Source organism: Balaenoptera ricei, chromosome 5, assembly GCF_028023285.1.
Source record: "Balaenoptera ricei isolate mBalRic1 chromosome 5, mBalRic1.hap2, whole genome shotgun sequence".
Lineage (NCBI taxonomy): Eukaryota > Metazoa > Chordata > Mammalia > Artiodactyla > Balaenopteridae > Balaenoptera > Balaenoptera ricei.
The window spans coordinates 123,414,257-123,429,459 of record NC_082643.1 but is presented as its reverse complement, the minus strand read 5'-3'; the positions used below and the strand labels follow the sequence as shown (position 1 = coordinate 123,429,459).

Sequence of the window (15,203 nt, the reverse complement as noted above, 5' to 3'; positions counted from 1 at the left end):
TGCCAATCATCTTGGTGTTTAGGTGCTCAGATCCCTTAAGTTAAAAGAAAGCATGTATGAGTGAAGCGATACAGAGGCTTTGCCTGTCCTAAGCCAGCAGCCTCCAGTCTGAAGTAACGATTTCCATGGGGAGGGTTAGAAGATTCCTTGGATTGATTCACAGCTGATGCAAAAGGCAGAGGGAGGCTTGGTTAAGCAGTCATTTGGTCATTTGTTGGCTGGTTTATGGTGATGGTTACAAAAGGAATATCCAGGTATATTTCCTAGTGGGGGCATTAGTCTCTCAGCAAGAGTTTCTGTTGTAGATTCCAACCCGTATTTATGACAACGGGCCTGCTAATATGACATATCACAGAGGCAATAATACCAGGCCTATACCTTAACCACAGTGGAATTGGCCTCTCTAAATATAGAAAACCCTGAGGAGAGATATTTTTCACATATACTAAATGGCAGTGTGACTTGCTGCATTAAAAATTTTTAAACTTCTCAGGAAATACTGGGTTGGCTAAAAAGTTCTTCAGGAGGCATATATATATGCCTTCCTATAACCTATAGTCAAAGTAGATTATTTAAATGTTTTAGATCATATGGTATAGCTCTTTTTTTACTCAAAATAAAACATATTTATAAGAGTGGTATATACATACAATGGCATATGTATTAGTCAAGGATCTCCAGAGAAACAGAACAAATAGGACTTTGAGCTAGATATAGAGATAGATAGATATGATTTTTTTTGATAGATGTGATTTGCTATAATGAACTGGCTCATGTAATTATGGTGGCTGAGAAGTTCCAATGTCCGCAGTCAGTGAGCTGGAAACCCAGAAGAGATGAAGGTGTAGTTCCAGTTTGAAAAGCAGCAGCTCAAGGACAAAGAAGACCCAGTTTCAGTTCAAGTCTGAAGGCAGGGAAAAAAACTGATGTCCCAGCTTGAAGGCATTCCGGCCTCTTACTTGTGGGAGGGTCAGCCTGTTTTCAGTCTTCCAACTGATTGGATTGGTCCCACCCACACGAGGGAGGGCAACCTGCTTTTCTCAGTGTACTGATTCAAATGCTATTCTCATCAGAAACATCTTCACAGATACACTCAGAATAATGTTTGACCAAACGTCTGGACACCCTGTGGCCTGGTAAAGTTAATACATGAAATTAACCATTACAGAATACTATTCAGTCTTACAAAGAAAAGAAATTCTGACACCTGTTATAGTAGGGATGAACCTTGAGGAAATTATGTAAGTGAAATAAGCCGGTCACAAAAGGACAAATACTGTATGATTCCACTTATATAAGTTACCTAGAATAGTCAATTTCAGAGAGTCAGAAAGTAGAATGGTGGTTGCCAGGAGCTGTGGAGAAAGGGAAATGGGGAGTTACTTTTTAATAGGTACAGAGTTTTAATTTTGCAAGATGAAAAAGTTCTAGAGATTGATGGTGGAGATGGTTGCACAACATTATGAATGTATTTAATATCACTGACTGTACACTTAAATGGTTAAGATGGTAACTCTTAAGTGTATTTCACCACAATTAAAAATAAAAAGAGAAGGATTCTGGGAAGGTGGTGGATTAGAAAGCAGTAGGAATCTGTCTTCCCACCTAGACAACAGTTGTACTAGCAGAATCTGTCTGATACAATATTTTGGAATTCTGGAGTCTATTAAAGGCTTGCAATTTCCAGGGGAAGTCTTGGATGTAAATTATGGCAACAGTGATCCCAGGCTCTGGGCAGCAGTGATCATGTGCTCTTTGTAATTCTACTTTCCCTTTTGCTCCTCTAGCTCATGGGGCTATAATCTTGTGCTACTTTACCTTCTTCTTTTCCTCCTCCTACCCATTCAATAGCCTTGTAACCAATTCCCTGTATTAAATTTCCCTATTTTAAATACCTACAGGGGTTTTGTTTTCTTTTTTGGACACTGACTAATAATCCACTTCTTCAATTAGATTATGTCAATTTAGGTCATATGCCCCCTCCTGTACAAAAAAAAAATTGTCATAGTCTCTGAATGACTTTTAGATCAACAGGGACCCACTTCCCCAAAAGTCTCCTCTTAAGTTGAATGGGGTACATGGGAAAGAGGCAGATACCTGACTAGAGTCAGGATTCTATTGACAAGGAAGAAAGAGGGATGAGGTGCTCGGTAGGCAACCAGTGGTGTCCAAGGTCCCCCAGCTAGCAAGAAACGAAGCCAAGATATGTGTCCAAGTCCACTGGACTGGAAATACAGCACTGTACAGTATAGTATAGGGTCAAGTATACTGAACTGGGACCCAAGTCTGTTCATTGCCAGACTGAACTATGGTGTCTGCATGTGCGTGGAGGACAGCTTGGATCACTAGATCTGGGAATGCAGGCCCTAGTTGTGTCATTAGAGCTCACAAGTTGTCATTTCATTAAGGGAGCATGCGTGACAAAAAATTCTACTTTTTTCTAATACCTTTTTCTCTTGGGGCAGTCCAGTTTCAGCCTCGTGTGTGTGTCCGTGCTTCTGCAAGCCCACAGCTCTGATCATTATCAGCTGACACAGAAGCTTTGCAGACCTTCCATGAGTGGTGACAGTTTCACCACTGTCATTATTAAAGTTATGCTGAACAAAGGATGTATTGATCTCTATGATGCTCAGACTTTTTACTTTGCTACATAGCATAATACTGATCAAGTCTAGGGCCAGCCACAGTCACATCGACTTTCTCCAATGTTCCTGCTGACTTACTGGAAAGAGTCTAAATTAAAGAAATAGTGTTTGGCCATGACCACATCTGTCACTTAACATTTTTCTTTTTTAATATTGGACAGACTTGGGTATCTTCTGTTGTGTTTTAAGACATTTGAAGCTAAGGACAGTGTCTAGAATTGTGGTGGTGGTTGTGTTGTCTCCGTAGAATTGTTCTTAGTGGCGAATTCTGGATTTCAAAGGCTACCCACATAGGATGATCTCCCACATACCCCTCAAAAAGATTTCTTCCTTAGATTTCCTTCCTTCCTTCCCTCCTTCTGACTCACTGGTATTTCTACATGTTTCCTCAGATTTAAGCAGCTTATCACATGCATTTTACTTATTTCCTGAAGCATATCTCATTTTGTAAGCATTGCATAACTGCCCAAGTTAGGGGGCTTTTGGGGATGGAATGGGGAAAGAGGTGAGGGTGTGGAGAGCAAACCCTATTGTTGGAATGTTACAATAACTGTTGATTAACTTTAGATGACTCCCTGAGGTAGAACAACTCACTTTTCTCTCCTACAGTAGTGAACATTCTCATAGATTTTCTTTTTTCTTTTTTTAATTAATTAATTAATTTATTTATGGCTGTGTTGGGTCTTTGTTTCTGTGCGAGGGCTTTCTCTAGTTGTGGCAAGTGGGGGCCACTCTTCATCGCGGTGCGCGGGCCTCTCACTATCGCGGCCTCTCTTGTTGCGGAGCACAGGCTCCAGATGTGCAGGCTCAGTAATCGTGGCTCACAGGCCCAGCTGCTCCGCGGCATGTGGGATCTTCCCAGACCAGGGCTCAAACCCATGTCCCCTGCATTGGCAGGCAGATCCCTAACCACAGCGCCACCAGGGAAGCCCTCATAGATTTTCTAATTCTGGTCTTGAGGGTTTTAGGGGTGATAAAATATATAAATCAGAGGCAATTCCAAGGAAGCCCAGTTTGTATCTTCTAGAAATGAACATGGTGTTATATCTGTACTTGAAGCAGGAGCAAGGGAGAAGAGGTGTCAAAGGAACATGGATATTTTGGAGCCATTAAGGGTTGCCAGGATCACTAGGACTGACTCAAGCCCTGACTAGCTACAACATAGCTTCTTAGGGCCTGGAAACTTCCATAGAGTATGGACCTCATCCCCAGCACATGCATGGGTACTTTAAGAGACATCCCATCTAAGCAGAAACCTGTAACCCAATTTGTATGGTTCACAGTATCTGGAAAGGTATACAGGTACTTAAGGACCCAGTGTTACTAATCATGGTCAATAACACATTTTGAGGCCAGAGCATGGTACAAAATCTTTTTCTCATTTCTTTTGGATTCATTTCAGGCCAAATTGAATCAGCCTCAGGAAGGTACCTGGAAATCTCTTTTTCTCTAGTCTCCTACTCTTATCCTGCCCTTGTGTTGGGGAAGCTGCTCCCAACTAGCAGGTACCCCCAACAGGTAGGTTCCATCGTGGGATCTTGGCAGACTTTTACAGTCCTTCCTGAGTGTCTTCTTGGGGCTCTGGGCTCTTTAGAGAGGCACACTCACAGGACAACCTCTTCTACTGCTACTATTAATCACTTCCCATAGATACCTTTGATGCTTGTTATGATAAAAGACCCCCCTCCCTTTTAGAGATGAGGGTGGGAGGACAAAGCAGGCAAAGGGAAGGAGAGCCCTATCCTGCTACACACCATGGATGTCCGCAGGCCGGGGCAAGGAGCAGTTGTTCTGAGACTCGTGAAGAGGGGGACTGAGGAGTGGGAAGTCTGCCTCTGAGTGGTGGATGAGGCTTTCTGTGTTAAGTGAAAGCACAAGTGGGGTCCACTCTGTGGGCAGTGGTATAGGACTGCAGTGACACAGCCTCCCTCCACCTTACCAACGTGTGCACCACGGCTTTCTTTTTAGATAATGGAACCGTAACACTCTTATCTACAGCGAGTGTCCTTTCTGGCTTTTAAAATTCTTGGATTTTCTTCACATGGATTTCCATGAAGTATGCATATTTAGGCTGAGAAAGGTGGTGTCTTATTCCTATGGAGTCATTTGTGATAATATAAACTGAAATTCAGACCATCTTATGAGATATATAAAAATGACCAGAGGCAAAAAGCATTGGGAGCATCTAATAAATGTAATAAGTTATTTTTGTGGCAGCAATGTTATTTTAAATACAAATTCTATTGAGAGTGAATATGAAGATTTATTAGTTAATATTTATAAATCCATTTAAGCTGCTCAGATAAATGGATAATCTAAATAGTTATGGTTAGGCAGGCTGAAATGGGTTTGAGCTTGGTGACATAAAATCCTCATTTCTTGGCCTCTTTCCCCAGCATTCTGCAGGGATACACTGGCTCATTTGAAGCTTTGACCTTCAAGGTTTCAAAGGAAGGAGCCGAGATGCACATAAGTAGAAGGTATGTGTCTCTTGAAATTTGTTTCTTTCAAGTTTGATGCTCAAAAGAAAAAAAAAAGTCATTAATTTGACAGTCATGCATAAGAAAAGAGCACTTTCCTCTGTGAAGTAATATATCATAAGGGTTGAGAATGCAGGCTGCCACTTGCTAGCTGTGTGGTCTTGGGCAGCTCACTTAACCTCTCTGTGCTTCAGTGTCCATCCTTGAATGGCTTGGATATCTGGATGGCAATGTGCCAAGTGGCATATGCCTTTTCTACCAAACACCTTGTTGATTACGAGTGCTTAACATATGCAAAGTAAGTCATGCCTTCTTTATCAGGCAGTATTCTCATCTGCAAGCTGCTGTTAACCACCATGCTTTGCTGCAATAAGGAGATTTACTGGAAAGCCAGGGGAAGTTCACAGAATAGAAAAGAGGCAGTTTGGAAAAAGGGCAGGAGTCAAGGATGCCACGGAAGCAGCAGCAAGAGCCACGCCCCATCACTCCGGGGACTGGTCTGGCCTGGGAGTTCCTCTGCCACCCAGATGCAGCTGACCTCCAAACATTTTCTCCTGTTGCATCTGCTCCCAAGCTTCAGAGTCCTGGAGTCAAGGATATGCGGGTGAGTTTCCGGCATGGCTCTTCCTGCCCTCCTCCCTGCACTGTATCAGGAGTGGGTAAAAGATATCTCTGACCCCCTTGGTTTCCATAACGGGAGGTGGCGAAAGCAGTCACTGGGATCTGTCTTCTTTCCAAGATTACATACAATGGAAAATTCTACCAGTAGGAATATGTGGTGCCTAGAGTGGAGGTGTGTAGATTCTGGGTAGTCAGAAAAATCACAGATCTCTGCTTTACTTGTATAAGACTTCAAATTTTCCTCAGTAACTCTGTGAGCAGTGATATGCTGGTAAGTGTTTAACAGCTGGCTCTCTGGCCCTGATTTGTAGCACTTGTACATTTCCACAGGCAAATAACCCTACTGTGGCCAATTTCACGATACTACATGACATCTGAGCACAGTTGGAAATACACAGTAACATACTACTGTATAACATTTCAGCCATACAGCTACAACAGATGTAAATAATCTCAAGTGCATAGATGATAGTAAAATGTGGTGAGACAATGAGGAAGTGATGAGTTTTGAGTATTTATTACCTTTGTTAACAATTTAATTGTAAGTTTATACGATTTAATTTTTAATCATAGCTGTATTTAGCAAATGGCTTGCAAAATTTTTGAGAAAAAATTTGAGCCAGTTCCAGCATACTACTGCCCATGAGGTGGATCAATAATGTTATTGAGAGAGAGATTGAGAGATCTGAGAGATTCCTTACACAGTAGGATGTTTGGTGGAGAGGCCTAGGACCTGGGAATTTTGCACAGCAGTCTGTAACACTGGGGACTCTCAGTAAAAGAATAATAATAGTGCCTGGCATTTACTTAGGAAAACACATTCTTACTCAACATCCCACTCATTTTTGATCCTCACAACAAATCCAAGGAAAAGGTAAGCAAGGTGTGTCACAGGTGAGGGGACGGAGAGTCAGAGAGCTGAAGTGACCACTGACACGTGGAGCTGAGACTAGAATTGGGTCCTTGAGACTTCCAGTTCACAGCTTTTTCCATACTATCCTGCTTCTTTGAACCCCCTGCCATCACTGGGAGAGCCATTTATTATAAGCAGCCCATTAAATAATCCGGGATGTGTATGTCAGGCCTTATTCCCCAAATTCATTCCAGGGGCCTCTCCTGGATCTTCACAAATAAAGAATGAAATAAAGTTGGAGGCTCATAGAGTGGGCATTGAAAACCCATTGCATTAGCAGCTTTGATAGCCAGACCCCAAGATGGCCACCAATGATCCTTAGCTCCTGGTGTTCATGTCCTTGGACCCCTACATCGAAGAGGGCTGGCCTTGTGACCAATAGGATACTGCAGGAGTAATGGTATATGACTTCTGAAGCCAGCCATAAATGGCACTGCAACTTCTGCCTTGTTCCCTTGGATCACTGGGGGAAGTGCTCTCAGCTCTTGTGCTCTGGGGGAAGTCAGCAGAGGGTTGTGCAGACACCCAAGCAGCCCAGTGGAGAAGCCCACATTGGAAGGAACTGAGGCCTCCCACCAACAACCAGCACTACTTGCCAGCCATATAAGTGAGCCACCTTGGAAATGGATTCTCCAGCTCCAGACAAGCTTTCAGATGACAGCCACCTTGGCTAACATCTGACTGAACCTCATAAGAAACCCCAAGTCAGAATCACCCACCTAAGTGCTCCCGAAGTATTGACCCACAGAAACTGAGAGATGACCAATGTTTATGTTGTTTTAAGCCACTTAGTTTCTGGGTAATTTGTTACACAGCAAGAATTCAACTGGATTTCTTTCAGAGCTGCACCATATGGGCTGTGGGTGATCTTAATCCACTACAGAGAGGTGTTAGGGGCTTAAGCGAGCACTTTAAGTAAATTGTTGTGTTGTTTTTGTTTTCCACCAAAGAAATTGAATGCTAAGTCAACATTGGAGGGCTTTGTACAATATAACTTGAAATGCATTTTCTCTTTAATGCTTTTCTAAATAAATCTAATGCTTTTCTAACATTTTTTTCCATATTGTTATCCACAAAAATGTGCACTCTATACTGAGTGCATCTGCAACTCTGAAGAGCAAGGCAGCTTGACCTGGCATTGACTCAGGCGCCCTTAAGTCATCCCACAGCCCTTTAGACCCCACCTTCACTGTCCCCTTTGATACTTTTGGGTCTCTGGGCCATAGCATCGCCTGCCCTTTGGGAAAGCTTGAACAAGGGAAAATAATGAAACAAATTAATTTGGAAGGGAGGGGGCTAGAGACCCCACTGGATGTTGCGGGTGGAGACCTTAAGATCATTAGCAAAACACCAGCCCTAACACCCTCCGGGAGGCTGAGCCTGGAAAAATCAGCTCGCGTTCCCAAGAGCTCAGGAGAGGATCTCAGCGTAGACAGGCTGTCGTGCCTACCGGGAGGGTGGGAGCCGGGATTACCCCAGCTCCTTGGCGCGTTTCCTCCGAGCTGGAGGAGGCCGAGGGTGGACCCCGGAGCCGTTGCCCAAGGCGAGGCGCCCGAGCGCCGGCGCGGGGAGACCGGAGGTGGGACGCGGCAGGCTGCGCCTTGCAGGCCAGAGGCAACGGGTGCGGAGCGCGCACGGCCCCTGAGCGCCGGCGCCTTCAGCATGGAGTGGGAGCTCAACTTTCTGCTCTACCTGGCGCTCTTCTTCTTTCTGCTCTTCTTACTTTTCCTGCTGCTCTTCGTAGTCATCAAGCAGCTGAAGAACTCCGTGGCCAGCACTGCCGGGGCGCTCCAGCCCGGGCGCCTCTCGCTGCACCGGGAGCCTTGGGGCTTCTCCCACGACCAAGGGGTGTGACCGGCGCCGCGCGGACACTGGCAGGAGGGCATGGAGCTGTGCGGGCACCGGGCTGGGTCTCGGCCTCGATTCTCTGGCCGCCCGGGTTCGAGGGCCAGGCTCGGCTGCCTCGCTGGCAGGTCCGTTTGGGCGTGGGAGGGGTTGGCAAAGGGGCGACTTTCTCCTCTCCTCCGGGAGGCTCGGGGCTCGCGGCGCGCGGGGATGTCAGGGACGGCGGGTGTCTGGGGTCTGGGCTGGTGCTGTGCTGTTAGGGAGGGACCCTAAGCTTTTCCGGGGCGGGGAAAGATGCAGAAAAGAGAGAAGTTTAGCTTTTGGAGCCGGGATGGCTTTGAGCACCTGCAAGCTCTTCTTCCAGTCCAACTGCAATTTATCTTGTACCCAAGGGGTACAGCACTAAATTATTCGGATAATTCAGTCCAGCCACTTCCAAACAAAATCGAATGTCATCCTAACCTTTGCGACAGGAGGCAGGAAGAAACAGGGCGCGCTCGAAGTATTCCAAACACTGCTTTAAGTATCTTTGTGCTTTGGAGATGCTAAATGGGATTCAACTGGCGGTGCCAAGGAGCGAGGACTCAGTGGCCCGTTTTTTTATGGGGAATCTCCTCTTCCTCTCGATCCCTACTCCTATTCTAGACGCCAGCCCCGTAGGTGCCTGCAGATTGCTGCGGCGGTAGGTTTAGAGTCTGAAACAGCAGGATGGTGAGCGTTAGAGTGGGAGCCATTGGGAGAGTCCTTGGAGCCGCCATGGAGGGCTGGAGAAAAGAGGCAGTTGAAGCGTTGTAGGGCAACGGGAAAAGGACAGGAAGAATGTAGGCTGTCCTACGTGATCAGAACCTTTTCGGGAAGATTGACGGGCAGGAGTAAACTGCTCACCAGTGTGCCCTAAGTACGCTCTGGGCAATGTTAGTCTGGGAAATAACTTTATCTTCCAGATGCTTTTTCCTCGGTTTATGCCGTCTCAAGTTCTGGAGCCGAGCTGCTGCTCTGGGCTGGGGTGTGGAGGACCGCGGATGCAGTTACAGCCGGGTAACCGGGCTGGAAACACCAGAGACGGACGTTTTCTGCGATGGTAAGCAGGGACCACTCTTGGTTTCACTTTGTCCCTGGGTAAACTTTTGAAGACCCAGGTCCTTTAAAAAGTGAGAGCTTAGGATGGAGGAAATGGGTGCAATGAAATAAAGGGCTCTCTCCCACTCAGAACCAGTGAGCTTCTACTGGAACCAAGGAGCCAAACTGATTCCTAACCTAGTACAGTGTCTAGGTAGAGGATCATAAAAATTAGAATGGGATGTGAGAAGTGATTGCAATTTTAATAAATATGCTCTTTTGGAAAACAGTGCAGGGGTTCTTGAAGTTGAAATATGTAATGCAGATACAATTTGTCTTCAATAAAGGAAGATCTGGGTTCAGTCATGTTTAGGATAAGATAAGCTGTCCCTGTTGTGACTGTAACACGGAAAACATTTATTAATTTTAGGCACAGAGACAGACCATGTAGAAAGGCTAAAAACAGTGAAACACTAAGTGTTGCCTAAGTCGATAATATGAAAGTGAAGTGGAAGACAATTATTTTAATAATTCAAGAGAAGGAAAAATAGTCTCACTTATGTGAATATTTATGGGGGAAGTTTTGGCCTGACACATTCAGATAATTTCCTGCTTTCCTATTTCACTTTAGTAGAATAGAACTGTTGTTAATGAAGTGAGTGGTTTATTTTAAATATAATGTCATAAGCAAATTCAAATACATATGTGTATATACATATGTACACGCATATATGTGTGTATATACACACATATATGTATATATACACATATATATATATATATACACATATATACACATACACACACCTCTCTCTATTGAAGGTATAATAAGACTCGATTTGAATTCCCAGTTTGAATCTCAGAATCAACTGCAGTGATTCTAAATTGTACTTTGCACAGTAGTTCTCTAACTGGTTGACACCTGTGGAGTGACATGTAGTTATACAGTTGTATGGTTAATATGGACTTTGAAGATGAGTAATTAATTATGGACTTTGATGGGAGTAATTAATAAGAAATAATAGGGGCTTCCCTGTTGGCGCAGTGGTTGAGAGTCTGCCTGCCGATGCAGGGGACACGGGTTCGAGCCCTGGTCTGGGAGGATCTCACATGCCTCGGAGCAACTGGGCCCGTGAGCCACAACTACTGAGCCTGCGCATCTGGAGCCTGTGCTCTGCAACGAGAGGCCGCGACAGTGAGAGGCCCGTGCACTGCGATGAAGAGGGGCCCCCGCTCGCCGCAACTGGAGAAAGCCCTCGCACAGAAACGAAGACCCAACACAGCCAAAAATAAATAAATAAATTTATTAAAAAAGAAAAAAAGCAATAATAGTTTACAAGGATGGAAAACAATCCCTTCATACTTTATAAATAACCAGAATGCAAATTGTTTTAACCACCTGCTTGTCTTGATTTTATAATCCTTTATTCTTCGTAGCAGTGCCACTGGTGTCCAGAGGTTTAAATCACCCCTGACTCTTCTAGACAGGAGACTATAGAGAACTCAGGGTGAGTAGTTTGCTGCCATCCCAGTATTAAGCCAATCTCTTTGCTGGTTCTACTGACTCAGTTTCCTACGAAAAGAGTGGTTGCCTTTCTCTCTTGTGGCCAGTTCCATTTTATAACCTCCTCAGAATCTAATTCATTAACTACTAAGTTCCCATTTATCCAGGCAAAAATGAATATTTATTCCTATTACCCAATCTCTGCCTGGAACTTGGCCCTAAAATCTGGGAATTAAGAATTCTCACATTTGCTCTCAGAACTTGCTGCTGTTGATCTCCTGCTTTGCGCTTGCTTTGTTAGAGGTCTTGCTTTTGAAACTTTGACTTCTCTACATGAGCTGCCCTGTTCCATTCATTTATTCAATCATCATTTTTAAGAACGCAACATAGATCGATCTCTCACATTAGAACTACTTTTGAACTCAAATTTTGTGCTACCTGTATACATTTTTAATCTAGCACTCTGACGCCCACAATGGCCTAGGTGCCAGGCTTGTACATATTGGCTGCTCCATCCACTGACCACACCCTGGTCCTGACAATCACTCCACCAAGTCTGTTTTTGAAGACAGTGTACATATGAGCTAGGCATTAAAACATTTTGAAAAGTCAGGAACATTTAAAATAACTGCTCGTTATATAAGGGTAAGTTGATTATAGAAAATTGCTGTATTTTATTTTCAATATGAGGTTTTTAGTGACTCTTCAGCAATGTTAGAAACTGAGTTGAATTTCTTACATTATAAGGAAATGGGCCATAATTCGATTGTTCTATAATATCAGTATTCTGTTTCAACTGTTCATATTTCATTGTTGTTTCTAAATTTCAGCTGTTTAAAAAGACTTGAAATCTTATTTGGATAATCTCGATTGTTTCACGGATTTCCAAACTTGTAAGTGCAATGAATCTGCAGTTCTATTTGGAAAGATAACCATTTTAAGTTGAATGAGAATGACATCACAGTCATACCTGTGAAATCTAAAATGTCTAACAAAGTGGATTCCTATGTCTGAACTTCAGTTTTAAGGCACAGCTGTGGATGCAGGACTGATGCCATCTGGTGTGATTGCACAGAATAAGAGAGAAAATTTACCCAGAGTGTGCCGTGCACTGGCTTTTCTGGGAATGGACAAGGTGCCAGGATTTGTTTTTGGTTCACTTGCAGGGGTGGAAACTTGGAACTAGGTGAGTAAAAAATATGCAATATTCTATTTTTAGCTTGACATTTCATGTTTCCAATTTTGTCTATAGTTTCAAAATAAGTGCAATAGGGTTAAAAATGTTTAATGGCCAAAATTCTAAACATTGTAAATGGTTAAACCATTTAGGATAGTGGGAAATGATTATTTTTTCTAATTCATACCTACTAATATAGAGACTTTTAGAATAGTAATGTAGTACCTAGAAAGTACTTGCAGAATACTGTACTCTGTTTTTATTTTTATAGCTACTCTGAGGTACTTGTGCTTATTTAAGCTAGATCCACAATTTAAACTCTGGGACCATTAGGAAATCACTGTCAGCTGTCTGTGTCACATAAAGGGAAAATTAAACATTGAGTTGTAGATCTTTGATGTTGATTTTTTGTTTGTTTGAATCAGTGAAATCAATTCTCAATTCTCCATTTTTTACTTTGTCTACACAAAATAAAGTTATAGATGAAATAATGATCTGAATAATTATCTGAGTAGTTAGCATTTTAACATATAAGAATTTGAGTAAGCAGAAGGGCAGACCTGTGTTTAGAGAGCACTGAGAACATAATAGACATTCAGAAAAAAACTTCCTGATGGATTAAGCCAAAACCCCTCTTATTTGCCTTAATAGCAGCTATTTTACACAGTAATCCTGATTATTCCCTCCACCCACCTTTGGTCTGTTTAGGCATTGGTGGGTTCAAGATATACTTTTGTTTTATTAATATGATTCTATGAAGTTTCTTGAACTTGAATATGTACAGATTCTTCAGGCAAGATATTTTTTACTTTCAGATAAAAATTTTCTTATTGGGAATCAAGGTGGATTGCTATCTTGAAATTACTGGACTGAACAGCGGCTTAAACAAAGTAGGGGTTTCGTTTTGTTCTCGTGTAACAAGGAGGTTGGGGGTCAGCTAGTACTGGTGTTGGTTCAGCAGCTCACAGATGTCGGGGTCAAGGTGGCCCCTGAGGTTCCCATGGCTTTTCCCTTAGGTTCCAAGGTGGTTGTTACAGCTCCCCTCAAGAAGATGGAAGAAACCCAAAGGGAAAACAGAGCACGCCAGTTTGAGTCCGCTTCCGTTTAAAGAGCTTTCGGCAGCCCGGCAACTTTTGCTTACATCTCATTGGCCAGACTGTGTCATTGGCTCCTGCTATGTCTAAGGTTGGCTGAGAAAGGTAGTTCTTGTAGCTGGACATATAACTGCCTTCAACAAAAATCTGAGTTCTCTTGATAAGGAAGAAGATAATGGTGGATCTTGGGTGAACAACTTGTAGTCTGTGCCCTGGATACAAAATACAGTAGTAAAGAAGCATAATGCTTGAAACATGTCAAAACTGTAGCTCCTTCACAACTGGCAACACTCCAAGCAACACTGCTGCGCTCTGAGAGAGTGAGTAGAGTGAAGACGTGTTAGGTTTTCTCATGAAACACTTACCAGGACTGACCTTCTCTCTCAGCCAACATCCTTGCCCCCATCAGGCTTTTCTAGAGGAAGATGCTGGGAACCTGCACACTGTCTTGGAGGACATAATCTCTTCATGGAGGTTTGAAATGGGATGAGGAATGTCCTACCTTGCTACTTCCACATCTGCTTCATTTCTCTCTTCTCTGATTTTCCTGACAAATTTTTGGTGGAATCTAGTTGTGTATTTGATCCCCATAAAAAGATCATTCCTTTCACGCACCGGGGAGGGTAATCTATGTGAAGAAAGGCTACTTTACTCCCTTCTGTGACTCCACCACCAATCTAGGAATATCCTGGAAGAATTGCTTCTCAGAACTGCTTCCATATGCAGCCTACATCCTGGCTCAGCAAAGGGAGAAGAAACACTTCCCACATCCAGGGCTGTCCAAAAGAACTTTCTGTGATGACAGAAATGTTCTATATCTGAACTGTCTTATATGGTAGCCACTAGCCACATGGGGTTAGCGAACACTTGAAATGTGGCTACTGTGATTGAGGAGGTAAATTTAAATTTTATCTACTTTTAAATAATTTAAATGTAAATAGCCACATGCGGCCAGTGTCTATTGTGCTGTACAGCATAGTACACACCTTTCTCTTTCCTGTGTTTTAGAACTTGCTGGGTGTGTGTATGGGGAGGAGGATGGTTAGAGTCACCATGTAAGTCACATGCTTGGTGTTCCATGGTCTTCACTGTTCCACCTCGCCATTGAACTTGTCTCCCAGAGGAAAAGGAAACATGGTATTTTGGAACTAAATTCAAGATGTTAACTTGACATTTACACATTGAACGTAGGTATAAGTGGAATGGTCTCCTGGGAATAGATCCTGTGATTGATTTTAGTAATAATTGGTGATGGGAAAGGGGTAGTGCCAATCATTTAACATTCCTAGTGAACATTATGTGTTCCTAGTCAAAGTCAGCAGAGATTATTTTATTCTGTTGTGTAATTCATTCTTTTACTTTATTTTTTTAATATTGTGGCTGTTAAATGATACTTCATGTCTGTTTTTCAAAATACTTTGTGGTTTATACTTTTAACAGGCTGTGAAATAAAAACATAATTATATGTAACTCAGCTTGGTGTGTGTGTGAATTATTATTACCCATACTTTTTGAAGAGTTAATTAGGATGAGGTAAACGGAAGGAAGGAAATATTTATTTTTGTATCAGATTTTCTTTATAATGGGCATGTTTATATGCCAATTAATGTTATTTTTTAAAAATATTAAATGATTCTTTCACTGTATACAGAGTTTGGGTAAAATATGAGGGTGGCAATGGCATTGAGTAATTTTTTCAAGCGTCTGGGTGTTTTTCTACGCGGAGCATCACTTGACTTTCGTCTCAGTGTCCTGTTTTGGGTTGTTTGTCTTTTATTAATGAGTTGTACGGATTCTTAAAAATATCCTAGACGCTACTCCTTTATCCCAATATATGCTTTGCAGTAATTTTCTTCTACTTTCTG

The 15,203-nt window shown here is 42.8% G+C and overlaps 1 protein-coding gene and 1 long non-coding RNA gene across 2 annotated transcripts; both read left to right on the top strand.

Moving 5' to 3' along the window:
• Positions 1-8,321: 8,321 nt before the first annotated feature.
• On the top strand, positions 8,322-8,607 carry SMIM43 (small integral membrane protein 43). The gene has a single exon (XM_059924248.1). It carries the CDS (start codon positions 8,322-8,324, stop codon positions 8,511-8,513), a length of 192 nt encoding a protein of 63 aa, XP_059780231.1. The 3' UTR covers positions 8,514-8,607.
• Positions 8,608-9,467: 860 nt separating this feature from the next.
• On the top strand, positions 9,468-14,812 carry LOC132366648 (uncharacterized). Its single transcript, XR_009503484.1, has 4 exons — positions 9,468-9,585; positions 11,001-11,071; positions 11,898-12,253; positions 13,261-14,812. It is a non-coding gene; the product is annotated as an uncharacterized LOC132366648 (long non-coding RNA).
• The last annotated feature ends 391 nt before the right edge of the window (positions 14,813-15,203 follow it).